A 27676-nucleotide genomic window follows, 5' to 3' on the forward strand; every position below is an offset into this window, starting at 1 on the left:
TACTGTGCAGACCCCCGTGCTCACCACAAGCTTTACAAAAGACTACATGGATTGAAATTCAGGTTGAAGCACAGAGGACATCCAGCTGCACTTACATCTTGTTTGCACACTCTGGTTCTGCCCTGGCCTGCACAGCAGCCTGGGCCTATGATTGTTATACAGAATTAAAATTGTCTTGACTTCTGCTGCATTTTGGAAGTAATTTCATTTTGTTTTGGAGCATTTGTTTGTGTGTGCACTGAGTTTACTAACACTGCCCTGACCCTGGAGATGGTGTGATATTTTATGGTGTGCACTGACATTTACGTACCCAACCTGGCTCCCATAAATAGGTTACTTTATACAAATTAAAGGCCAGATTTGAAACATTAGAAGGTGATGCAGTAATTCTGTATTGGCCTTTAGGATTCACAATTGGGGCAGATGACAGGGCAGTCCTTTGCCAGCTGCAAATCCACAAGGTATACAATTTTTTCAGGTATAATGGTAGAAGAAATAGTCAGGTTTATAGTTTCACATAACACCAAAACTAACATACATGGATTAACTAACAACTGACATATTCATGCTGGAGAAATGAGTTCAAATTTTAGACAACATGCCTTGCACATCCCAGATTAGGCTGTATGAAAGTATCTTCTGCAGTAAAGGCACCTTCAATGACAGAAGGTACAATAAAAAGCCCCTTACTGTTAGTACACAGTTAATATTCAGACAGTGGGAATGAACTCTCCAACTGTAGATGCTGGACAAAGAATTTATTCTGGTTTCCAAAATGAAACCATGGCTCATCTGGATTTGGATTTCACTTCATACAAACATCCACTGGATATCAGGTGCCAGCTTTGGTTCTTTAATACAACTCTTTAAAACCAGTGGTCTTTAAGTTCCCCTTTCATTTGGCCTGAATTAATGTAATTTCATTGCTACTAAATTACGTATTAATCATTATTATACCTGTTTATATAAATCAATCTTATGACCTTAAAAGAAAGTGAAGAACCACATGATTAAAATAAGCAAGAGATACAAACCTGGCAATGACAAGAAAGCACTGATTTACAATATTGTTCTTACAATTATCTTGGTTGTTCAAGAACAGTTTACACAGGTTAGTAGCTAAACTGCAATTTAGCTTAAATTTCCAGAGTCTAATTCCAAGTTATTCTTTATTCTGGTTTTTAAGTAATGTATCTGAAGTTACTTCTGTGTTCTCATTCTTGGGTAATCTTTCCAAAGGATATGAGTCACTCCTACATTATTTGTAAAGAATATGGAAAAAAGTAAAATATTATTATTTTGTGGGCATTTGGAACTGGATGTAGAAAAAAAAAGGTGGGATGTTGATTGTTGTGAGTCATTTCTTGGGAAGAAGGGAAGAACAAACACTCATTGCTGACTTACTGCTTCGAAAGCCAAGGACTTAGTGCTGACTCAAGAGGTAGATATTGATAGCTCACAACACAAGGGAGATCTTGCAGCAGGATTAATGAGGAAAGGCCTCTCTAAGTAATAAGAAGGAGCTGTCTGTGTTACCTTCTTGGAGGTTCTTTTTGTTTAAATAACATTCCAGTGTAGACATGTTAGCCAATTAGAATTATATCCTGCACAGAGTTGCTGCAACTGAATGAGTGTCCTTCTGAGTTTCCAAAAATCAGGTAGTGAAGGGCAAGACTGAACTGCACCCCACTGGGGAAGCTACACCAGTAACTCCCAGTGCAATCCCCTGCTGTTCTGAGTATTCATCTGGCCTGGGTGGGATTGGTACACAAAACCAGAAGTGACATAAATACTTTGTAACCCAAATGCATTCAGATCACCTAATTGAAAAAAAACCCCTGCATTGCTACCAAAAGTAATTTCTCAAAGTAACTTTGTATCCCTGGGGCTTTTGTATACTTTAGTTCTGTACTGGGAACTACTCAATGACTTAGGTGTGTAACTACACAAAATACCTGCAAAGAACACACAACACCAAACACAATGTCTTGTGTAATTATGACCTAACTACCCTTATGGTTTACTTGCTTTTTTCAAGCTCCAGTGGACACACTGTTACAAAGAGAGTGCTCAGGCATGGAATGGGCTGCCCAGAGAGGGGGTGGATTCCCCATCCCTGGAGGTTTTTAAACTGAGCTTGGCCGTGGCACTGATCTGGTAAAGGGACTGGATTGGACCAAGGGCTGGACCAAGGGTTGGACTTGATGATCTCGGAGGGCTTTTCCAACCCAATCGATTCTAAAGCCTGATAATTGTTTTTTCTGCAGGTGTTTTTGTTTGTTTGCTGTGTTTTGGTTTTTAATGAGGAAAGCTTCTTTCCAAATGCAAGGATGCAGCCCCATGGCAGCTCGAGCCAATTCAAGCAGTGCCTTCTCTGCATCTCTTCATTCTCTCTGTACAGAAGGGGGGCTTTGTGCCAGCTCAGGCACTTGAGAGCTCAACAGTGGGCCAGGTCAGTGCTCATTGGGAACTAATTCCAAACACAGATTCCAGCAGTGGTAAGTGATGAATTGGGAAAGGACTGTCAGGAATATGGCAGTCTGTATTTATGTTTGAAGAAGCTGCTGTGAAACTGATTATGAGTAGATGTTCTCATGGAGAAACAAGTATAAAAATTTGCTCTGTCATTCCAACTTGCAATAAATATTTTTTAAAATTACAATCTTATTAATGCTAATAAAAACCAGTTCCTGCTCTGTGATCTGTGGAGTTGGACCAAGGGTTGGACGTGATGATCTCGGAGGTCTTTTCCAACCCAACTGATCAATTCTATGATCTTTATTTGAGTGCATTCATTGTTATTTCTAAGGATACCTGAAGCAGAGTTAAGAGTTTGGATGCCACAGATTTCAAATAATCACTAACAAGTAAAGTGCTACATAAAAATACATTTACCAAAATGATTGTGGATGTTTCCATAAATCACTTTTAAAGTAAGAATGTTCAACAGGCCAAGAGTCCACTGCAGGATGTCTGCTTAGGAATGCAAATGGATCTATGTGCCTGATCTTTATTTTGTGTCAGTCAGAGGGCTCCCATGTCAGTACAAATCCCTGCAGAGGGTTCCTTTGCAGCTCTGGATCTGATAATCGATTTCCAGCTCCAGCCCTGGAACTGCTGATCTCCAGCCAATAAACCCCTGCGTGGTTTTAGGCACCGGAGGAGATGGAAGCACCTAAAATAAAAGGAACATGGAAAATTGAATGATGTGCAGCTTTTTGATTGTAATTTCTGTCAGGTAACATCATCTTTTGTGCTTTAGTGTGGATGGAAATGAGAACTTATGAAAAATAGTGGTTCCAAATGTAATTTGCTGAGTTAATATCCTGAAAACATTGACATTAATGAAAGGAAACAAGAACTCTGAAAGCCAGCCCAGGTGCATGCAAGTTTGATATGTGATACATGATAGTTTATAATTTAAAAAGTCAGTAATTTAGGTGCCATTCTATAGCAAGGCACAGGGGAGGAGAGAAATAAAAGGGTCAAATCCCAATGAACCAACTGACCCTCATTTACCACCCTTGTGAAATCAAAAAGCAAGTTATTGTTTAGTAGTTTATGTTAGCATTCTCTTTTTTTTCAAAGTTTGGTTCAATACTAAGGGCTTTAGTGGCTTTACATTATTAGCAGAAGAATTTTATCTTCGACTTCAGCTTTTTTCCAAACAGAATGATAATAATAATAATAATCATCATCATCATCTTTAAAACTAATTAAATTCTCTAAACAGGAGAAAGAGTGTTGTCTAGTTGCTGTAATATGTTTGGTAGCAATGCAGCTACAGAATAATAATTTTAAATCTAAATGCTATAGATATTACTGACCAAGCTGGCTTGTGCATCAAGAACTACTTACTCATTCCACCTTCTCTCCACTTTAAAGATGGGTAAGCAGTACGTTAATCTGCAACTAATCTGGCTAAAGAGGAAACAAAACAAAAGCCAACAGTCTCTGTTCAGTGACTGCTGTGCTTACTTTGGCTGAATCATCTCAATTGGGCACGTTCTATCATTTTAGCATCTGGGGACTTAGCAGAGAAATACACAGCAAGAGAACAATGTTTCAGTTCTCTTGCCAGAGTTGCTTCACTTTGTTCTTTGGCCAAGATTAGAAAATGTTTATGATATTTAGGTGGAGCAGTTCCTCAGAAAAGATAATTTTTTATGGCCAAAAGTACCACCCACTGAGCAGGATAATGAAGGGAATCGTGCCCCACTTTCGATCTGGGGGAAGGGACTATGAAGAAGCTTTTACTAATCTAAGCTAGAGAGAAGAACTGATGTGAGTGTTACCATGAAGGTAAATGTGCAGAAAGACACACAGTTCTGAAAGAGGATGTAAAGAATGACCCAAATCACAGCTAGCCCTTGTCTTCCTCTGACTTCTGAGGTGCAACTGAAGCAAAGATCCCTGTTTCAGTGTGCACCAGGCTCTGCATGGTGCTCCAGCAGCTGGGAACTGATTTGTTAATATACAAACACCCTCCCAGCACTGAAACTTGACTGAAACTCTGACCTGACTGAAACTGGAGGTTGAGATTCCACAAACTGAAGAACAAGTAGCACTAATGGCAGAAATGATGCCATTTCATTTCTTTGCCACGCTCAGCACTAGATCTTAATTTTTGTTTCCATTTAATCTCAGTAAAAGCTTTTACTACTTCCTTACCTTATCTTCCCACCCTTGGAATCCTTTGAAAGAAAGCTGGTTCAGCAAGTAAGACTTTCCAGTCTCCTTTGTTTCCTTAATCTTGTCTAAGTGGACTAACCTTCCTTTCTGTTAGCACCTCCTGCTTGCCCTTTTATGAAGATGTTCCTCTCCCAATGTCACTGCCTGTATAGTCACTCTGTTCATTGGTGATTCAGACACTGTATTTAGAAATTAAACCTTCATATTCTACTGTCCTTTCCAGTTGTTTGATAACTTTAAGACACAAAACATATATATAAATCATATAATATAAAATCAAATAGTTATTACTTAGCTCATTGGAACTGGCTTCTAATTAATTTGTGCCACTAAAGAGGGCAGTGGCATTGCCAAAAAAGAGGACTCTCTTAAAAAAAGGTACAAAAATTACAATCATATCCAAAGGGCAATTCCTTATCTTAAACAAATGCTTTTAAAGCATTGCTTGGGTGGCAAACGCAGTTTACTTTGACCTTTAGTTAAAGACCCACCTCTACAAGACAATTGGTTTTTACAGCTTGTGTGGTTTCTTATGACAGATGTTGCTGTATTACAATTTAAAATCTAATTTTCAAACCTTAATGTATTTTTCCACAGGTGTCACAGGGCGAATCCGCAGGTGTTCTGGAAGCTCTATCTTGGGCTTGGCATCTTCTTTCTTTTCATCTCCTATCAACTAAAAACAAAACAGAATTAAAAATTGGACTCTTTCTCTTTTGAAACATACTGTAATATGTGTTACCCACACAATTCCCCTCACTGTTGCATCTGAACTTCCTGTTCTTTCCTTCTCAAGCAGGACTGCTTATTTCAGGGCTTTGGAAATTACTGGATTTTTTTGTTACAGAAAGTGATGTAATCCTGAATTTCAGGTAAATGGCCAAATGTTGCTGCTACATCACTGGTTCAAAAAGGGCTAGAAATACAGGTTTCATATATGTATCTATTTATATGATTAATAAATGCTAAATTCACGTGATCACCAACAGCAACTGTGCAAAGCTGGTATGTGTGACAGACCAGAGTTATCCAGGATGGATAACAAAGCCATTAGAAGCAGTTTTCAAGGTGCTAATTTGGATGCCTACAGGAATTTTCTAGAACTCTTAGAACAGATTCCTTTCAGCCCCATGCAAAGCACATTTATAACCATAGGGGGCTGCATCACTCAAGTCCCTCAGCAAGGAAATACTGTGATTCCAAACGTAACAATTATGTGCTACTACATTCTAATAACATCACCGAGAAGAGACATCGCTCCAAATATTTTCGTTTGTTTTAAGTTCCCCCACTGACAATTTAATTAGCTGGAACCTTTTCCCCTAGATTTTTAAAACTACCATATGGATAGACAAAGGGGAAATATTTTCCTGTCAGTGTGCATCTAGTACTTGTTAACACTATTAGGAGTCATGTTTCTCATGAGAAATATATCAGAATATGCATAGCATATAAATTACCTCTTGTGTATTTTATTCAGAGGAAAACTGAGTGTTTGAACCCACGTTAAAAGCAGTGGAGTTGTTACCATTGATCCAGCTTAGTAAAGCACACTCAGGACATTTGTCAGTGCTCTCCTAATTGTGTGCGTATCAATTAGTGTGCAATTAATTTCACGTGTTGCTTATTTGCCATTCGATTTTACCTCCTCGAGGGGGGTTCTCAGGAACCCCCACTTGTCAGACCACCTTTTTGCAGCGTCTCCTTCCTTTTCCACACATTTCTTCCTGGAACCGACAGAGAAATACTTAAGATTACATTGAAAGCTTTCATTAAAACCCCAACACACCAACCCACCTACTAAAGCCACAGAGTTAGCAGGAATCTTTAGATTTTACCTTAAAATGTAGAGTTTATGTGTGATTTACCACTGCCCCAGAGGACAAGGGGAACACATTTCCCACAAGTTTAAATGTTTGTTGGAAGAGGAGGAGGCTGACAAACAACTCTTTAGATTTTACCTTAAAATGTAAAGTTTATGTGTGATTTACCACTGCCTCAGAGGTAGAGGGGAACACATTTCCCACAGGTTTAATGTTTGTTGGGAAGAGGAGGAGGCTGACAAACAACCCGCAATGTTCTTTCAGACACACTTTCAATCCCTGCAGACTGACGCGATCCCACACCCGGCGTGGGAGGGGGTGGGTGGAAACCCTAAAAACCTCGATTTTTTTCCTTTTTACTTATTTTTCTTTAAACCACGGCACGCTTCAGGAAGCGGACACGCACTTTAGACACACATGAGGGGAACACATGAAGTGAAGTGAACACACGAAGCGAAGCATGAACAGCCCCCTGAGAGCCGCCTCAGCGCGGGGCGGGAGGAGGCGGAGGAGGAGGCGGAGATGATGGAGGAGACTGAGATGGAGGATCAGGGGCTGTTACCAGTAGTTATCCTTGGCTATGAAGTTGCAGGGCTCCACCTGCCCCCGCTCCCGGACTGCCATGGCCCCGGCGGGCCGCCAATAGCGCTGAGGGGCCGTGAGCGCGGTCACGACATGGCGGTCGCGACATGGCGGCGGGAGGCGCGAGTGCCCCCTTGAGGCACCGCGGCCGCGTTTGGTGGGGAAAACACCAATAAAAAACTAGCTAAAAACTAACAATTCTCACTCCGCGTCCCGTGTAGGCCCCTCGGGAAACCGAGGGGAGCGCGCTGGGCAGCGTCGGTATTTATTTATTTTTATTTATTTTTAAAATGTACTCGGTAGGAAAACCGGTTTGGGTGAAAAGCACAAACACCCTGAGGGCTCAGATGGCAGCTCTGTTGCTAAGGCGTGTCCAGCCCTTGGGTCCCTCCCAAACCCGCCCCAAGTGAGCTGTTCGACACCCAAAAACCTGCGGGATTTTTAATCGTCTGCAGTGGACATAAGAAAAGGAGGATGGTTTTATTTTGTTAATCAGCTTGTCAGCACGCCCAGTGTCAGAGCTGTGAGGCGCGGTGGAGTTGCTGCTGTTTCCCTGCATTCCATCCGTCCTCCATTCCCGGCCTGATCCCGGTCCCAGCGCTGTCCTGAGACGGCACCGCCACCCCGGGTCCCTGTCCTGGACACACAGGTCCCTCTCCTGGACACACACACAGGTGCCACTCCTGGACACACACACTGGTCCCAGTCCCGGCACACACACACGGGTCCCTCTCCTGGACACACACACAGGTCCCACTACTGGACACACACACTGGTCCCAGTCCCGGCACACACACACGGGTCCCTCTCCTGGACACACACACAGGTCCCACTACTGGACACACACACTGGTCCCAGTCCCGGCACACACACACGGGTCCCAGTCCCGGCACACACACACGGGTCCCACCCCTGGACACACACATGGGTCCCTCTCCTGGACACACACACAGGTCCCACTACTGGACACACACACTGGTCCCAGTCCCGGCACACACACACGGGTCCCACTCTTGGACACACACACAGGTCCCACCCTGGGACACACACACGGGTCCCATTCCTGGGACACACACATATGGGTCCCATCCCTGGACACACACACGGGTCCCACCCTGGGACACACACACAGGTCCCATTCCTGGGACACACACATGGGTCCCATTCCTGGGACACACACACGGGTCCCACTCCTGGACACACACATATGGGTCCCTCTCCTGGACACACACACAGGTCCCACTCCTGGACACACACACAGGTCCCATTCCTGGGGCACACACATGGGTCCCATTCCTGGGACACACACACACAGGTCCCATTCCTGGGACACACACATGGGTCCCATTCCTGGGACACACACACGGGTCCCACTCCTGGACACACACATGGGTCCCTCTCCTGGACACACACACAGGTCCCACTCCTGGACACACACACAGGTCCCACTCCTGGACACACACACAGGTCCCATTCCTGGGGCACACACATGGGTCCCATTCCTGGGACACACACACATGGGTCCCATTCCTGGGACACACACACGGGTCCCACCCCGGGACACACACACAGGTCCCATTCCTGGGACACACACATGGGTCCCACCCCTGGACACACACATGGATCCCATTCCTGGGACACACACACGGGTCCCTCTGGCCCCTTTTTTGTGCTAAATAATCTTCAGGAGTGACAGAAGTTCTGAGAAAGAGCTCAGAGTGTCTTATGGGGTCTGTGTGTGCCGCTCGCAAAGAGCTTGCTGCCTTCCAATATACTCATATTTTTGGCTTGCCATCAATTTTATTATTTTGTAATTTTCTTTATAAAACACTCCAACAATGAGCATAGCCAACTGGCTCTTTGCCCCTGTGGGTTTAAATAGTTCCCTGACCTCTGTGTCTTTGTGTCTGGAGCTTGATTGTGCAAACACACTGTAAATGGTTAATGGGACTCTCTAACACCACTGGGCACTTATTATCCTTGTTATAAAATAAATGCAGAAAGTCTTGGACTTAGGCTGAGTCGTTTATAGACAGTGTGTTTGAATGCTTAATTACTTTTTTTTTTCATAGAGTGAAGGATCTAAAGGCCTTAAATACTTGAGTATGAGAAGATTATATACATTTATTAGTCATTTTGGAAGTACTATGAACGATTATTTGAGTAACAGGAGAATAAAAACTCCTTCTGTAGTCCTAAAATAGCAATTAATACTGCTCTTCTGGGTCTCTAAAATCATTAAAGTATCAACAAATGGAATATTTCACTTACATGCCATTTCTTGATTCTCTAATTGATAATTAGACTAGCAATTAAATCAGCTGAGTCTCCTATCACACCCATAAATGCTTACTCATTGTCCTACTTAATTAACTCCTGCTGCTTAGTCACATTTATCTCAGGGGCCCTCTTATTGCATTGATGCTTTCTGTGAAAAAAATAAGTTGTTAATGAAACAACCAAATTTGTAGCTTACTGTGCCAGGGCTTAAATTGCAGTAGCATTTGTCAAGAGAGATGAAACTTATACAGACATTGTGAAAATAGAACTTCAGAATGTTCAACCTTTTCTCTGTACTTAATTATATCTCAGATAAGGGAATGCAGTAAATGAGTAGTTAGTTTTAGGTCTTATTAAGTTCTTATGAGCACAAGGCAATATTAGAATTGCACTTGCAGCATGAGAAAACAGTGAAATAGGATTTTAATGAGCTAATAATGATGTTGAATGACAGGGATACAAGTCCATTGAGATTCCAAAATCTTTTGCTGGAGGTCTGGGTCTTGTAGCTACAAACAGCAGCGTTTGTCATTACGTGACAAATATTGAAGGAGATGCTCCATCACTCAATGTGTCATCTTTAAATGGAATAAAGTCTCAATATTTGGTGCTTCAGATCTTCTAAGCTGGGTAAATTCAAACATGGATGTTGCCAGAAATGCTGAAATTCTAATGCTTCCTGTCCTCTTTCAATTAGAAATTAAACAATTATTTGGCTGCTCAGTAGAGCTGCTGTTCTTCAGGAACTCACAGCCGTTCCTCCAGGATTTACAACCTGATTAGAACTTGAGAGTAAAGGCAAATGAGGTGCTTTAACCCAAATACAGTTTTCTGTGTAGCTGTACTAATGCTCTCACCAGCACATAATGAGGCAGTGCATGAGGGTTGGGAGTGCTGGGCATTAATGTGAGGTCCAGGTTTCTCCAAAGCTTTAGGATGTTGTGTTGACACAACTACAGGTGGTACTGCTCTGCAGAATAGGTTCAGGGAACCAAACTGACTTCAGCAGGCTGTGCAGAAAAAAGAAAGTGGGCTCAGTGTTTTATTCTCTTTCACAGAACAGCTCCACAAGCAGTTGTGCTTCTGCAATCAAGGCAGCGGACAGGATGGAGGCAGGAAAGGCAATGGGTGAGCTGAAGGGAACAATCCAGGGTAGTTATACCTCTCCTACTGCAAAAGACTGTCTAATGCAATTGTGGCTTTGTTAATGTTCAGGGTGTTCAAAATCTGAGTTAATTTTTGGTTTCTGAAAAGGTCTCTGCCTTGACATGAAAATGTTAAAGGTTTTTATACTGGTTGTTTATGGAGAAAAGTGTTCGAAAGAGCACACAAAAGCTTTGTGTGGGAGAGTCTGAGATTATTGGCAGGAAACAAAGCTGTTCTCTTTTGGGTTCTGTGTAAGTATTTGTAAGAGTTGTTTATGAGCATCTCCACTCCCACTGAATGTGCTGAGGTTTGATTCTGGATGATAACAGGGATCAAGTGCTAAAGATGTAACTATAAAATACCTTGTGCTTTACAGTACTCTAAACCAGCTATTCTGTAATTTTCATCTTCATAGATCATGTCCCCAATTCCAGCATTTTGTTATCAGCTGTGCAGGTTTCATTGCATTTAATGTTCTTGGCAGTAGAGACTTGTCTTCTGCCTTTCATCGTACCCAGGTGTGGGGTTTGGGAGTGCTTGGGAGACTTAATTTGTCCTCATCCCGTGTTGTAACACTGTGCTTTATCATTTAGGGACTGCCACAGTCTATGGAAAAGAAACAATGAAAAAGTGTGACTGTTTTTCTCCTTAGTGATGTAAAAGCTTGCAGGTTGCTAAGAATTTGTCACTAAATGAAGTTCTGAATTGTGTACTTGCTTTTGGAACACTTGTGAAACAAACTATCTCTGTGAAGATCTGGTGTAACACAAACACATTTCTTATGGAGAGGTGGGTGTCATGGACAGTAATTCTTTATTCATGGGAGCAGCTCTAGCACAGGGGCTTGTGCAGCTTCCATTACACTGGGTCCTGCTGGGAGAGATGTTTGTAAATGCTGGCTGTGTGTGAAGTTCAAATGAAGCTGTTTGCTGAGGTGTTTATGTATCCATTTGTGTATTTGTGCTTAGGCTCTTGCATTGAAAATGTTTACCAGAAATTTTAATTAGTACTGGCAGTTTTGTGCTTGCTACTCTATGGCGTGCAATATTAGGTGTGGAATCTAATAGAGGAGATTGTGAGCATAACTTCAGTGTCTTTTTCTAGTGTTTTAAAATCATAATTCAGATGTAGGCAGCCTGAGACTGCCTTGTTATGATTACTGCAATTTAGGTAACAAAGTCCCTTTGACGTTACAGACTCAGACTTCATTCAAAAAACCTGCTAAAGTCTATCACATCAAGAATTTGTTAATATGTTAATTGAAGTTCCTGAATTTTCATTTATGGAAGGAACCCAATGGCTTGGTTGGAATCATATGTTGTGGCAAAATTTAGAACTGTCATCTTGTTGTGGCTGTAGTTATCCAGTGGCTTTTGAAACAGAGATGGTACGTCTGTTTCCTCAGCAATAACATGCTCCTTTTTTCCCCTCCATAAAATGGCACTTGCAGCTTTATGCATGTTGCTGTGATCGAAAAATTCAGTAATTCCTGGAGCACTGTTTGCTTTTGAGGTTTACACTAAACCTGATGGTTACACTTACATTTCTGTTGTGTGTGTGTGTGGCTCAGCTTCGTGAATGAAGATTTGGGAAGGGCTGTCCCCACGTGGGTGGGCCCTTCCAGCCTGCGCAGTGGATTTTAGGTGAGGCTCAGCATGCACAGAACTGGCCCCACCGTTTAGGTCCTGAGATTCATCTGCCACGGCCGAGCGAGCTTGGACAGCGCCAGTGAAGTCCTCAGGACTAGAACCTACAGCACCCGGCATTTTCCAGGAGGTCTCCCATCCAAGTACTAATCCGGGGCTGACCATGCTGAGCTTCCGAGATCTGACGGGATCGGATATCAGGGAGGCCCTGGTGGAATAACTATACATGCCCTCCAAACAAAATGATTTCTTCTCCTGACAGGGAGACCTTTGTCACCTTCAAACTGGAGAGCATGTTTGCATTAAGATCCTGTGGGCAGAGGTGCCCAGCTGTGGCTGCAGGAGCTGGCAGGATCCTGCCCTGCTGCACTTCGAAGGATGTGGCCCCACTTCTGGCTGCTCTCTGTAATTACAAACACCTTGGAAATGCCAGTGTGCAGCACTGCACAGAATTCTCCTGCTGCTCTGTGCTCAAGTGCCCAGGCACAATATGAATTAAAGATGAAGGAAAAGGACACGATTTTAAATGTTGGTGCACTGTATAAACTGAAATAAGACTCTTCATGGTCTTTGAAAGTATTTTTTGTTTCAAATCAGAAAGCGTCTCCTTTTTTCCTTTTGCTTGAAAGGCAGGGGGTCTAGGACATTTTAATAGCTTTCATATCCTACTCTGCAAATATATTATTGGAGCACAATAGTTTCTTTGCATGAGAATTGCTTAAATGATTCAAGAAGGATTGAAAAATATATTTCAAGTTTTAATTTTATGCACAGAACATTAATGAGCAGTGCCCCTCAGAGACTTGCTGTCAATTTAACATATTCACAATAATCTCAACACAGATGTTATTCCATCTAAATCCTTTTAGAGAGAAGAAACCAGTAATTTTTCCTTGAAGAATGTCAGAAAATATGTTATTGTTGAAATTACATTTTGGTCCCAGAATGCTGTGTGAAAAATCATTGCTAGGAAGAATAAGTAGCACATTGTTTCTGAGGTAAAATGCAAGTGAAACTTTTTTGAACCTCCTGTAAATTTTAAAACAAGTGAATGTTCTGTTAGTCTCCTGCAGTTTTGCTTCCCTTGAGGGTGATTGCAGGCAATGATGGAGTATCAGCATCTAATTGTATTCTAATTTAAAGGACTATTTGTTATAAAGTCAGATTATTTGTAGCCATAATGTGATGAAGTTGTCTCTTTTGGGTACATTTCCCTGTGCATTCTCTGAGAACATAAATTAAAATATTTACTAGAAAGGAAGTACATAGTTGCAGTAACAGTTTTTTTGAAAAATGCTCAAAGCTCTTTCTGTTTTGTGTTCTGTGCTTTTCCTCTGTTTGGTGCACTCGTGTTGAGCTCTGCTTGTCTGAGTTCCGCTCTGACAGTGAAACTGAGCTGGTGCTATAATAGTGGTAAGGCTGTAAATATTATGTTCATAAATACTGGAAGGCTCTTTCTGTTCCACTTAACCAAAACTGACCTTCATGGAGAAGCTGTAACTGTTCACTTGGATAGACCCCAGTGATGTGCAAGTAATAGGAAAGAGAATATTCAGGGAAGTTTTGGATGACTCAAAGCAGCGGTTCTACAGTTCTCCCAAGTTCTAAGAACTGCATAAATAAAAGAGTAATACTTACAGTGGAGTGCACAGTGCACCATCAGCAGAGAATTGGTTGGAAAAAGTCCCCTCAGGTTTTCCAGAAGCTGGTTGGGGGAGAGAGGGTGAAAGATGGGGCTGCAGTTTTTCCATGACCAAAAGCAGAAGGAGAATTGCTGGTTTCAGCCTGTTCTTGGGAAGGAAGTGCAGCTCCTACAGCAACTTTGTGGGTGCTGTGGACAGAACTAAATGTTGAAGTTGTGGAACACAGGAAATGGGTTTGAAGGCTGAAGAAGGTTTATTTTATGGGACCTGATGCACAGAATGGCAGGAGGAGGAAGCTTCTGGATACAATGGAATATTTCTACGGAGATATTGGAATGGAATATTTCTACAGAGAAACCCAGTGCTAATAGGATGATATAAAATAGTTGCAAAACTGAAGGCAAACAGAAAAAAAGATAAAATCTGCAAACACAATTGCTGGGTTTAAATAGGATATATGTTACTTGAAGAAACAAGCCTGGAGAATGCAATTCCATTCCTCTGTAGATTACAAAGAGAAAGAAATGCATTCAGCAGCAATCTGTTGTTCTAAGAGTAGCTGTGGGAGGTCTTGGGATTTAAATTATTCACACTGTCATACTTATGTCTGGGTTCATCCTATTTTGCACTTAGTTGCATTCAAAATGCTCAATATTTAGATGTGTGCACTATAGGTAACATTGCCATAGCAAAGAATGGTTGTACAGTGACTGTAGCAGAAAAAAGACCACACAAATCTATTTTCCCAATGTCAATAGTATTGATATTGGGAAAATTTAGGATGTTGGTATTACATTTAGGATAGAGAGTTTTTGCTTTGTTTATCTCGAAAATAGAGAATATGTTTTTCATTATAGATTTGGAAAAATATTTATTGTTATCAATTACTTTATTCAAGGTTTGGTAGCTTCTTTCATCAGATTTGCTGTTCCTCATGTAAACTACACCTTTAAAATTAACCTGAACAGCTTCATTCATGTAAGGAAAATCAGTGTTTAAATAGGTGCTGTAACGTGATATGTGAAATAAAAAGGCAAATGATTAAGCCTCTTAATGCAGCTGTAGACTTTAGTTTAACAATTCTTTGAGTAACCCAGATTATGGCATATAATTTGACACATACACATCCCAATTCAATGAAAACCTCTTTCAGTAGCACATTAAATAGTGCCCACTCACACACTTTCACATTAAAGTAATTATGGGGGAGGGGGAAATTGTAAGAACAGAAAGAAAGTTTACTCTTCCTTTTTATAGTGAAAACAAATGTGTTTTTCTCCAGAATCTGCCAAGCCTGTGTTTTAATGATTTAACAGATGGAGTTGGCACATGTGAACCTGGAAGATGCATCTGTCTGATTTTTCCAGTCTGAGGATTTTTTAACTGCATTAATGGCACAGACAATGGTAAAATATCACCTCCCCAGGCTGCTTTGCTCTCCTAACACATAATGTCTCTTAAGGAAAAAAAAAAGTGATAGGAGACTGGGGTGAGCAAAAGGCCAGAGAAATGAGGATTTGAAAAGTCTAATATTTTTTGTCTCCCCTGCATTAGGCTTTTAAGCCTTTCACTTTGAATTTCTTGTGTGCATGGTGTGGAAACAGAAATTCTACCCAGACAACATTATCTATGATCTCAGGGTTCTGTTAATTAATGGCTCTAAGTAAACTCCATTTAAATAAGGAGATTAATGACCACTAGTATTGTAATTTAAATGACTGTGTTGCTTTTCCAATTTGATAACTTTTTATAATCAGTTCTTGCAAAGGTCCTGCTCATGTATAACCTTATATGTAGCAATCTCATTTAATCACTTGTACTGGTCATTAAAGTAGGCAATGCACAAACTGTTTTAATTGTTTGGAATGAGTGCCTTAATTTGAATTTCTTTTAGAGTGGTATCCTTAGCACTCCACCAGGATTTTCTGCTGAAACCAATGAAATGCCTTCCTGTGTAAAAACCTCTTGGTTGAATGCAGAGGTTATTTGCAATGTGCTCTGCTTAAGCATGACCAGGAAAACCACTGTGGTCCCTCCCAACCTGACCCATTCCCTGAGTCTCTGAAATGCCTCCTCAGTGCACAGCAATGGACTAAATTCTGCAGATGTCTCTACAAAAAAAGTCCCTCTCTTGAGGGAGGTGTTGTCCTCAGGTCTGTCCTGTCCTGCCAGATCAGTCCTCACTCTCCTTGTCAACAAAAATGTTGTGATAAAATGAAATTAATCTGCACTAGGCTGTGAACTGCCCAGTACTGGCTTTAACAGCACTGTGCCTTTTGGTTCCCTTCAACTCTACTGCTGCTGAGAAAGAGGAATTCAAGAGGAACATATTTCATTGTTAATGAAATTAGCACAGATATTCTGTCTGACATACTGAAAAAAATTAAAATGACAGTGAAAAGGGCAGAAAAACTATTGTAAATGCTCTAGAGCTGCTGTTGCTGGAGGAAAAGGTCTAGTCATGCAGCTGTGCATCAGAAATGACTGCAGAGTGATCTGTGTACCTGTTTTGATTCCACACAAACACACTAGGACTTACTCATTGCTCTAATGAGAGGTGGAACCTCTGTCTGTAAACTTTGCCTTGCCAGTGTTGTTAGATCCTGTGTGTTTTCAGTTCAGAAAAATGTATTCAAATGCATCTGCACTTCCTGGTAAAATGTGGAAGGAAATAGAGCCTTATGGTTCATCTTCTCCCCTCCCATCATCTTATCTTCTCCCCTCCCATCATCTTCTCCCCTCCCATCATCTTATCTTCTCCCCTCCCATCATCTTCTCCCATCTCTGTAGTCTTGATGCCACTAACCTGTTAAATTATTGAGACACGTGAAGCAAAGTTATTCATGGAGACTATTCCTCCATTTCCTGGTATTTTGTGTTGCTTACATTGCCTCAGGTTTTGTGTCTGAAGATGAGGTGTGTAGCTGAAAAGAACTACCAGTAAATTCCACTTGCTCTGGGCTCTCAGCCCTGCCAGGGCTCAGCACCCTTTGGAGGGGCCTGTTTCATCTGGTGGCAGCTTCAAATGAAGTCATGACTGCTGGTTGTAGTTAGGTGGGTGTAATGTTACTTTTAGTGTCTCTCATGGGAAGTAAGTGCATAAATAGGAGGCCTTCAAAATGCCTTCACACAGTTATAAAAGGAAGACTTGAGCCAGTGCAGAAGCAAACACCCTTATTTGAATAGTCTTATCCCTGATTCTTGTAGATAGAAACAGAATAATTCTCTTCATTTTTAGAGACTTGGAAAGGAGCACTAAACACTGCCTTCAGAAACACTCAAGTCCCAGAAAGAAGGTCCCAATTTTCTGTAATCCTGGGGCACTGAAAATACCATTGCATTAACCATAGCAAATATCACTAGAACTGTTTGTTTTCTTAATGCCCTTTTGTATTTTAACAAATGGCTGTAATGATTTTCTTCCCCGTTTTAAGGTTTGATTAATCAGTTCATTGTGTTCTTTCTTCAGAAGGAAATGTGTTACTGATGTCCCTTGGTATGAGTGACATATGGGTTCCACTGAAAGGAGAGAACGTCCTTTAATTCAGCAAAACAGAAATATGCTTGGCACTCTCTTCTTCTTTGCTACTATTCCAGCCAGATTTAATTTGCAAGAGTGATGTGGCTTCTTTGTCATTGGCTGTGGAGACAGAGCTTCATCTGGGTGAGATCCTTCATGCATGAGGTGTGGTCCACAGGGCACAGCAATAATGAGAAAGGTGACATTTTTCTTGCACTTCTCTCTTCTGCCCATAATTCTGCCCATGAGAATGTTGCAGCTCAAATCAGCCATCAAATAGAAAGGAATGAAAATATCTAAAAACATGAAAATACACTGAATGAGTTTTTCTTTCCTTCCTATGTTTTTCTTTCAAGTTTTCTGGTAGGTATTTTTAAAATTCTGCAATTTTAAAGATCATCTTGTGAAACACAGTAAGGTAAAATCTGTGCTAGTGGAAGTTGCCTTGAAATGCAGCAGTGGAAATTACATACTCTCCATGATTCCAGCCAGTTAATGATCTGGATGATTGCAAAGCTTTTCTAGAGAAGAAAATCCACTAAGACTTTGCTTTTCAAACTCTAAACCTTCTCCCAGCACATTGGGCCCTGCTACAATTAATCATGGTACTCATTGTTTTGTGTCATGCTGTTTATTCTTTGTGTGTTTGTCACAGCACTATTATGGGTTAATATTTTAGAAATCCTTTGAATGCCATGTACATTTTACTTCTCCATCAAATTCCAAATCACAAGTGTGTTGACAGTTCAGGAATTTTTATTAGCTTTTCATTCTTTATTTGATTTTTTTTTTCCTTAAACAATGATAGGTGGGCTACTTTATTCATTTACACTGACAGCAGAAAGAGGAAAAATGTGCCTTCTCCTTGCAGGTAATGCTCACTCCAAGTCACTCCACACCCCTCAAACTCTGGTGACAGCAATGGCTGCAATGCTGATTGGGGGAGCAGGAGGTGAAAGGCATGTGAATACAACTGTCTTGCTGAACAGTCTTTTTTCTTATTATCAAGACTCAATTTGAAGTCCAACTGTACCAGAAACTCAGGATTTATGAGGCAGAATGAAAGAACAGATACAAATGTGAGACTACTTTGATGAACGACTTCCAGATAAAGGCCATAAAATGAAAACATTAGAGAACTTTGAATTTTCTACTAATTAATTCCATTATGAGTGGAAGTCAGTGAGACTTTCTGTGGATAAATCCATAAGCATCCTCTGCCTCTTTCCCAGCAGGTGAACTGCAGCTTTTCAGATCCTCCCAAGAGGGGGCTGTTCTGTGCCAGGGTGTGCCCATATGCTGGTGGTGGTTGTTGAGAAACTGTTTGTACTCAAGCATGGATTTAGATAATTTTTTTTATTTTTAGTAATCTGTTTATTATTTTTTCCCCCAAGGAATAGAACAGTTTATGTGGCAAAAGGAAAGGTTATATAACCACCAGCTTTCACAATCTCACAAACCATCAGTTTTTTAACAAACCCATCAGAATGATGACAGCAAAACCAGGTTTAAGGTGAAGAAGTTTATGCCCCATATATAGACCACACTGGCAGGATTTGTTTTAAATAGCTTTATATCAGCCTTAAAGTAATCTATGATTCAAGAATTAAAAATTGAAAAGTAATAAAAATTCAGGTATTCAGGACAGGAACTCTCTCTCTTGTGTTTTATAAACTCTAAGACATAAGGAATCTGTTTCCAGAGGGGACAATTGGGAGTTACTGTACAGATTGACAATCAATAAGAAATAAACCAGGCACTCAATTTCCCACTCCTCAGTGTTAGTAGTTCCCTGTTTTAGTACCAGGTAAGCACAGCAGCTTACCCTGCTTTTGGTAATAAAATGTAACTGAGGTAAGGGCAGTGAACAGCTCCTTCCTGATCATAATTTGGTTGCCACCTCGAGTGCCAAACACTTGGAGAAGACAAATACTCTGTGCAGCACCCAGTGTGACTGAGTGCCTTTAAGGAGTAGAAAGTGCTAAACGACCTTTCATCACTTTATTCGCTTGTCTGGGTTGAAAATTTTTTAATGAAGGTCATACGACTGGAAAAATATCATGGATGAGAGTGTAAGTGGCACGTTCTTGAGTCTTACCTGCTCCTCCTGATTGGAATATTTTCTTAAAATGTTCTCTGAAACCAGTGTCTTCTTCCTTGGAAGAGAATACTTAGAGTAACAGAATTTTAATGTACTGTGTGGCATCAGAAGGTGAAGACTGGTGATTCTTTAAAGTAGTGGTTGGTGTTAAAAATTGGAATTTAAAGACTTTCTCTGTGTCAGTTGTTTTTGTAGTTTCGTTTGAATGCCTTTAATCCTGTTCCCACTGTATAAAATAAATCACTGGTATAATTACTAGTGCTGGTTGTGGCCTTTAGAAAGTGAGCCAGAGAAAACAGTCGGTTTGACTGTACATTGCTTTTTGAAAATGTAGTGTCTCTGCTGCCTTTTCCTGTGCAGTGTCAGGAACTGCACAGTCCACTCACATCCAGACCTTACACATGGGTTGCTTATCCCTGTAATGACAAGAAGAAGCCTCCTGGGTGACTTTTTTGTGGGCATGAATGAAGTGATTCTCTCATCCTCATTTAAAACAGAAAGATTGTAAGTGGAGAAAGTGGCAAGTTCCTCAGTTAAGAGATTAAGGTTTCATAAGGGACTGGGATGAAGCCATATAATAAATTTTAGGCTGATGACCTTTCAAAGAGAGGTTTGGAAGGAGAGTAGAGTTTAGAGGGTTGGCTTCACATCCAAGTAGAGTTGCTTGGTCTAATCCTATAGGGAATAAGTGATTGGTTACAAGGGTATTGTGGACTGAAGAAAGCATATGATATATTGAAATTATGCTAATGTTTTTAGTTTGGAAGAATAGCTGGACTCGAATTTTGTCCTCTCATCTGTAACTGTAGAAGTTGAAAGTAAGTTTATTCAACTGAAACATGGTTGTTTTTCAGTTCTGTTGGTTTTTTAGAAGAGTAGAGAGTTGTCCACTGCTGTTAAGACGATGATAACCAAGAATAAATGATAAATCACTAGTTAAATATTCAAGAGTAACAGATCTAAGGCAAGATGATATTCAGTTTCAGAGAGGGTTGAGCTATTTTTTTGTGCAGCTTTGCATCTAGAAATACTGGAGATTGTGGTGCTGAGACCACACTGTCTGCACAGCCCTCCAGCTGTGCTTCCCCTGGCATTCCAGCTGGATATTCCTGTGTTTGTGTCCAGTTCCATGGTATGGACGTGCCTGTGCTCTCCTTTGGACCTGCTCTCTTCTGATATCCCAAGGACTCACTTTCCACGAGCTCATTTCACAGAACTACCTTTACATGTATTTTAAGAGTCCTTATACTGCAATTTGAGAGGTGCTTTGTTGTTCCTTCCCTAATTGGTGCACCAAAGGCAGTCTGCAGAGACATCAATATTAAACTTCAGAAGACAGTTTTCTAAGTAGAGCATCTGATGAGCCACGTGAGAGTGTTGCAGGGAAATAGGGCTGTGCTGGCATTAATAAATGAAAACAGAGAGGCAGAGGAAGCATCTGCACCCTTGGTGATTTGGATGCTGCCAAAGAAGCCTTGTTTGTCAGTCCTTTGACTTCAGACACTCTTGTAATTTTCACTCAGAAGAACATGTACCAAAGAAAAAGAAAGACAAAGTATGTTTTATGTTTCTTTGTGTGTTCAGCAGGAAGACAGTGATTTGTATTCAGACACATCACATTGTTCTGTTACCCAGTGCAGTACCATGAGGAGGGATAGGTCTTGAAAGATGGAGATGTCTCTGTGGGACAGTCACTCTTGGGGAATTCATTCATCAGTTTGTATCGTGCCTTTCCAAGTCAAATCAGAGCAGCAGCAATCCCAACATCTGTGGTGCGTGCTCCTGCTTTTTAAAAATCAAATATAAACATAAGCAGCAGGAGAGCTGTTCCTGAGCTGAAATCTATGAGCTTTGTCACAGTGTCATTAATATTTTGTGTTTCTCAGCACATGCTGACTGTTACTCTGTGACGTTTGGGATTTGGGCTTCAGAGGAGCTGTGCAAATGTTGCATTCAGTTTCTGTGTTATGTAAATTCATTCCTTTTGCATCGCTTTCCCCCCCCCCCCCCCAAACTTTACTAGCATTTGTGACTTCTAGTGGACCAAGGCTGAAAGTAAAATGCAAGTGGAGAAGTAAAGTTTTGGTCTGATTCTGCATGAAAGTCACGTGTGCATGAATTTTACAGACTCAGCACAAGACTATAAGGCCTTGAAATTTGCTTAAGTCACACACTTGCACAGAGCTCTAGAATTATTGAAGCCTTTTTACTCTGAGTTTGTCACCTAATTTGGAAGTTTAATTACCCTCATAAAACTGCTGAGGTTATTACAATTCACCATGTTTCCTTAGCTGCAGGTGAGGCAGGGGAAGATGCAGGAGGAGATGGTGGTGAGACTTTCACTTAATATGCTGAGATCTTCCTGTGTTTTTCCCATGACAGCTTGTCTGCCAGTTTACATTCCTGAGCTTCAGAAATCACTCCAAGCCAGACATCTCTTGAAACCTGACCCACTTATTCCATTCCTACTCATCACATCTTGGTGAGGAGGGTGGGCTCACATCTAACTTAGGCTGCAGAGGAAAAAGCTAAAGGAAAACACAACTTTTATAAATGTTCCCTGAAGGGGGGGATGGGAAAACTGCCCTGCACACTGGAAATTTTCTGACTGAGCACAATTTTTTTCAAATCTCAGAGTGCTGCAAATAAAGAGCATGAAAAGAATGAGAGAGAAAACAGAAAGAATAAAATTCTCGCTTTTATGAAATCTGCTCTCTGGTGCTGGACCAAGGGTTGGACTTGATGGTCTCGGAGATCCTTTCCAATCCAATCAATTCTATGATTCTATGAAGTTCTCTGTGCAAATTAAAATCTGGTCCTAAAACCATGCTGAATTTTCAAACTTATTTTTTGTTGCCCCCAGTCTTGCTGGTGCTGCCTTCTGTTGATTGTTAAATGTGGACTGTTGTATACATATTGTTCATGAACGAATGAAACTCTTTTTTCTGTTGAAACAAAGGGTATTGTCTGCACTCTTGACGTTTCACAGGTTGTTAAAACTGACAGTTACTGCTGTTGTAGCGATGTCTGGGAGTCCATAGCAGTGGGTCAGGATTGTCCTGTCCCGGATGCCTCGAGAGCCCAAGTGCAGCTCTTGTTCTGGATCATTTCCTTCAGCCATGGGCACAATCAACTCTGGTTGTTCTTGTTTCTCTTCTGTGGAAGGTTTCAGCACATTAGGTGGGACATTATAGAAAGCTGCTGTTTCTGATTTCAGACTTGGTTAGAAGTTGTGGAATTGATGTCTCAATTATGTGTTTTCTATTTCAGAATCGAGATGGTGTTGACATACTCTGTCGATGACATAATTATGTTTTTTGTATACTTGAGGTTTTGCTCAAATCTTTAGCTCTTGAATGCACATGGTAGTAGTTTTAGACTATCTTTTGAACATTTCTAGCCTTTATGGCTATTGAGAAGTTGGAAATACAGAGTAAAATAAACTAACATTCCTTCATTTAATAAAACCTGAGCACCCAAAGCATCATGACTTCTGAATACATGAAAGACCTTAAGAAAAATCTCACTTTTTTTTTTTTTTTTTTAAGAAAGTCTTCAGTTTTAGAAAGAGGTTGAATGGAGTTCAGCCTGGAGCAGACACTGTGCAGATATACTTGTGTTTGTCTGCACTTGAACAGGGTGTACCTGAGTGGAGGCTCCTTTATCCAGCTCTCCCCACATGGGTGACTCTACTCTGTGTTATCCCAGGAGGCAGCAGCAGCTGGTGGTGTTCTGTCAGAACATGGAAAAGTAACTTCAGAGACGCAAAGTCACTCTCCAGTTTCAAAGCCAGATCTGTAAGGCAGGTGGGGGAATAGCAGATTGCTACAAATCAGTCTTTGATTAATATCTCCTGGGCTGCTCAAACAAATTTGCAATTTTTACTAAATGCAAACTCCCTGTGCTTCATTGATGAGAACAGCATGTATCTGATTTTTATGCCCACATCTCTGAAAGCTGATGCCACCTGGCACCAGTGCTGCCTTGGAGCTTTTCTTCAGTTCATTCAAGACTCGATTTTGCAGCTGCTGATGCTTTTTAAGTGCTCCCCCAACTGATTCTATGAACTTTTGTTAGGAACTGCAACAAGCAGTGTTCCCAAAAGGAATGGGATGGCACTGCATGTAAGACCAGCCCTCAGCTGGATCTTGGAAGGAGCAGAACCTACAGGTTTCTCTTTTCAAACCCAGAGAATGATTTTAAATTCCCCTCAGACTTCCCAGGGAGGAGCTTGTGTAGTTCTGGAAAGAGCTGTGTTTTATTCCTATGACTTTTTGCCTCCTGACTGTTTCCTTGGCTGGGGGGAACATGATCAGCTGGGCCACCTTTTCCCATTATCCTGTGCTGCTGGAATAGCTGATGGTGTTTGTACAACACTCTGCTCTTGCATGTCTCACCTGAAGGCTGGACAAATAAAATGACATTAATAATGTTGTCTGATGCAAAATTACCAGTTTGTGCAGCTGTGGTGTAGCTACTGTGAAAAATCCCCAAGGATTTGCTGCAGGCAGCGTGAGCCAGGGTGGGTCTCACGTTTTGCTTTAGACACAGTCCAACTGCCACTAAGAAATAAAGGTCAGTGTAGAAACTGGAGTGAAATGTGGAGGCCAAATGAAGAAGAGAAGGTCCACAGCCCAGGGAGAGCACTATTCTGATGAAGACAGACATCAGCTTCCTGCATGCACACATTTGCTGCTCTGATCTGTGCAGTGTTCCTAAGTGGATCTTCAGTTCTCCTAGGAAACCATCATTAGGCTAATTGAAATGCTATTTGTACCTTTAAAAGTAACAAATGTCATGATACATCCTTAAAGCCTTTCAAACATTCATGCCTGGAAATAAGGGATAATATATATAAACATTTCAAACGGTGTGAAATAAACTATAAATGTTTCCAAAGGCAATAGACTTGTATTTAAAACTTAATTTTTCAATGATTTTGCAATGTTTCCCGGCAAGGTGAGGGTAGAAGTAGGACTCAGTCCTAGAGAAGTGACTTTTTTCTAGAGAATATTTAGCAATGGAAATTCTTTGCTTCTCTCTAGAGAGCAAATGGCTCACAAATAGTTCCTGCCACTGCCAGTGTATTCCTGTCAATTGAGGTAACGTTTCTTCTTCTCATTAAACCTTTTAGTGGTGGTTGGATGAGAATGGTAAACATCAGTTAAATACAGATATTTCCAGTCCACATGCTTATTTAAGGAAATACTAAGCCAGGCTTCTGGTTGGTGCCAGTCAACATAGTTCCTTAGAAGCTGAGAGTTTCCCCAGCAGAGCGTCTGGCACGGTCATGTCTGGCACGGAACATCACATGGAGTGTTTGGAGAGTGAAAGTTGGAATCCATGGAGGCCAGAGAGTCTGCAGGCCTGGCTCTGGCCACAGCCATCCAGGCAGCTGTGGCAGGGGATGGCTCAGGCTGGGAATGGTCAGGACCCACCTGAAGGTGTGTAAAGGCTCAGCTGCTGCTGCCCAGGGAGAGTTTGGGGGTTGTGGGCTGTGGGTGACTGTCCCTCTGAGCTGTGTTAAGGGAGCAGTAAGCTTTTTCTCTCCTGTCTTATCATGAAATGGGAATGGCAGTGTGACCTTCATGACACCTGCAGAACTCCATTTGCCTTTTATGTGTATAAAACATAAGCCCACTGGGAAAAGTTATGTGTTTCTTCTCAGGCTGTTTTGTTTCATGGCTTTAAAATCGAAACACATTTTAATCAAATTTGGTCCATTTTTTCCTACAGATGGTGCTATTTTCCCATGAAAAAATCTTAAAAGTTTGAAAAGTCAAAAGACTTCAATGCAAATTCATTTTTAGCCCAAAGGAGAAAGCCAGAATGTTGCAAGGACTGTTAGACAGAGTCTGAAAGCCACATGGCTCTGGTAGTGGATGAAAAGCAAATGGAAGTTCCCCAGAAAACTCCTTAAAACTCCTCTTGGTTTAGCCCAACCACCCTCTCAATCTGAGCTACTGGACTAGACAGTAATGTACTGGAATAGATTCATACAGTGCTGTTATTATTTATTTTGGTTTTATTATTAAGGGTTCATGCCTGCAAACAAGTGGAAAATATGGCTTCCATAACTCTCCTGGTCTGTATGTTTCTGGATCTGTTTTATCCATTGTTCTTTGTCATAACTCACTCTTTTATTGCTTTTGAAATGTCCCACAGTCGAAGCAGGGGAGGTGCTGGGGGCATGTTCATCCACCAGCCCCGGAACGAAACAAATCGGAATGTTCTCTTGAGCTACAACTTTCATGTGTTAATTACAGTGGACAGGAGTCATGAGCTGCTCAGTCCCCTTCCCTCTTCTAGTCTAACCTTGCAGGAATTAGGTGATGGTCAGCCTGATAATCTGTTCTGAGTGATGCATTCTCACTACCTTTTTCTTTTCCTGCTGACAGACCTTTGATTCGGTCTCAGAAATAGTTGTAGATACTTTTCTAACACGTAAAGCAAAGTGACTGATCCAGCTCATTCCATGAGATTGTGACTGCTGGGATCTGTTAGGCAGGTATGAAATTATACCTGAAGACACTCCCTTTAATAACAGCCTGTTGCCCACTTGTGCTGCTCACTAATTTTTCATTTCTATCTTGTTTTGAGCACAAGTGGAGTTTGCAGTCTCATAGATTGCTACTCATACAGGGGCAATTATATGAGGGGAAAAAAGGAACCTGATGCCTGTATTAAAAAGTCCCCAAAAGGCATTTGTAGATTTGAAGTCAAAGTAAATTCTAAAAAGGCAGCAACAGCCCATATTGTGTTTTCTGTCACTTTCTGAAAATCCCATTCTTGGTGTGTGCTGTGAGCAGGTCTTGCTGCTGCTGATTCAGGCTGAGTCTGAATCAGGAATTTGTCAGGAGAAATTTCCGATACAGAACCTGAAATGTCAACAAGGCAGCGCTGGTGGCTGATGTGGGGAGGAGCTGCCCTTCTCTGCCATCACACAGTGGGAGAGCAGAAAGGAAATCTCATTTCTGTTCATTCCAAACCAGTGAGGGGTTTGTTTTGGGTTTCTTTCCTAACTCCCCGTGTGTCACGGGCTGGCGGAGGCTGAATGTGTCCTCTGTGGAGACAGTCGCTGCTGGAAACAGGCTGTCACCAGCAGAGTGTGTGACCAAAACAATACAGTTCCCTTTCTTCCCCATTTCTCTCTTCTCAGAACAACTCCTAGATGTTCTGTGTGCTGGCAAGCAGGAGGGAAAGACAGATGGTGTGACAGTGGGAGAACAGTCTATTTTAGCACTAATAAAAATGGGTCTAGAGATTCATGTACAGCAGGGAAATTATAAACTGGGCCTACCAGGGATAAAGTGAGACAGGCAGTGACCTTTCAGTGTCACAGAGCTGCACAGTGATGTTTTGTCTTTTGCACTTGAATTTTACAGTTTTAATTTCTTCTCCTGCAAAATATGTATCAAATGGCAGTGCTGATGTACAGTTTAACTCCTGTTTCAGATAACGATTTGGTTACAGAAAGTAAAATATTCTCATGGTCAAAAAGAAGGCTTTATTCCCCCTCCATCCTTCCTACAACTGCATTTTGCACATTTCCTATTCTTAAGTATTAAAAAAAAAAGAGAGAGAAATAAAAATGGATGCTGCCCCCATGCTGTGAGTTCCTGCCAATTCACCTGTCCTGGCTGGAGCTGTGGCAAATAATGGGATTTCTTGCTCAGTCAGTCATGAAGTCTCTCCTCTGCCTTCATGCCTTTGGCCCTGGGGCTTTTGTCTCAGTCTGCAAAGTTGGTAGCCATAAGTGCTGGAGGGGATAAAGGTTGTCAGAATGAAATTTTGCTTCCTTTTGAGAGAGCTTTTACAGGTCAGCGTAGCTAAGCCTGTCTCAGCTGTTTTCTTTGGAGGAACACGCTTTAAACTTCCCAGAAATCAGCACCCCTGGCAGGAGGGAAGGGGGTACACAAGCAAGGCAAGATGAGCTGCTAAGGAAGTACCACTTTTTTTGCCCCATGGCAACAGTGTGTTGATCTTCTCACTAGTAGAAAGGAAAATATTTCCCCTCTTTTAAATTATAAACAAGCTCATTCCCTGGAGCCTTCATTTGACATCTCACAGGTTTGACATCTGTAAAGTGGTTAATTAATATTTGGGCTACCTTTCACAAGTGTGTAGTGCTTCCAACCTACAGAAGTGGGGAGCCTTCAGCTGATAAGGTGTTTTCAGAGTTGCTAAAGATACAATTGCCTAATTAAATCACCTTTTCTGTTTGCTTCTGATTTAGTTCTCAG

General features: G+C 41.4%; 1 protein-coding gene across 2 annotated transcripts; it reads right to left on the reverse strand.

Annotated features, from left to right (window-relative positions):
* Positions 1–837: 837 nt before the first annotated feature.
* Positions 838–13953, reverse strand: CIMIP1 (ciliary microtubule inner protein 1). Of its 2 annotated transcripts, none has more exons than XM_071572761.1 (4): positions 13808–13953; positions 6338–6419; positions 5270–5368; positions 838–3175 (listed from the first exon to the last, which is right to left on the reverse strand). In XM_071572761.1, exons 1-4 carry the CDS (start codon positions 13918–13920, stop codon positions 3041–3043), a joined length of 429 nt encoding a protein of 142 aa, XP_071428862.1. In that variant the 5' UTR covers positions 13921–13953; the 3' UTR covers positions 838–3040. The 2 variants fall into 2 exon arrangements, with proteins under 2 accessions (XP_071428862.1, XP_071428863.1); XM_071572762.1 differs by lacking the exon at positions 13808–13953 and adding an exon at positions 7078–7209.
* Between the last annotated feature and the right edge of the window lie 13723 nt (positions 13954–27676).

Source organism: Pithys albifrons, chromosome 18 (assembly GCF_047495875.1).
Source record: "Pithys albifrons albifrons isolate INPA30051 chromosome 18, PitAlb_v1, whole genome shotgun sequence".
Lineage (NCBI taxonomy): Eukaryota > Metazoa > Chordata > Aves > Passeriformes > Thamnophilidae > Pithys > Pithys albifrons.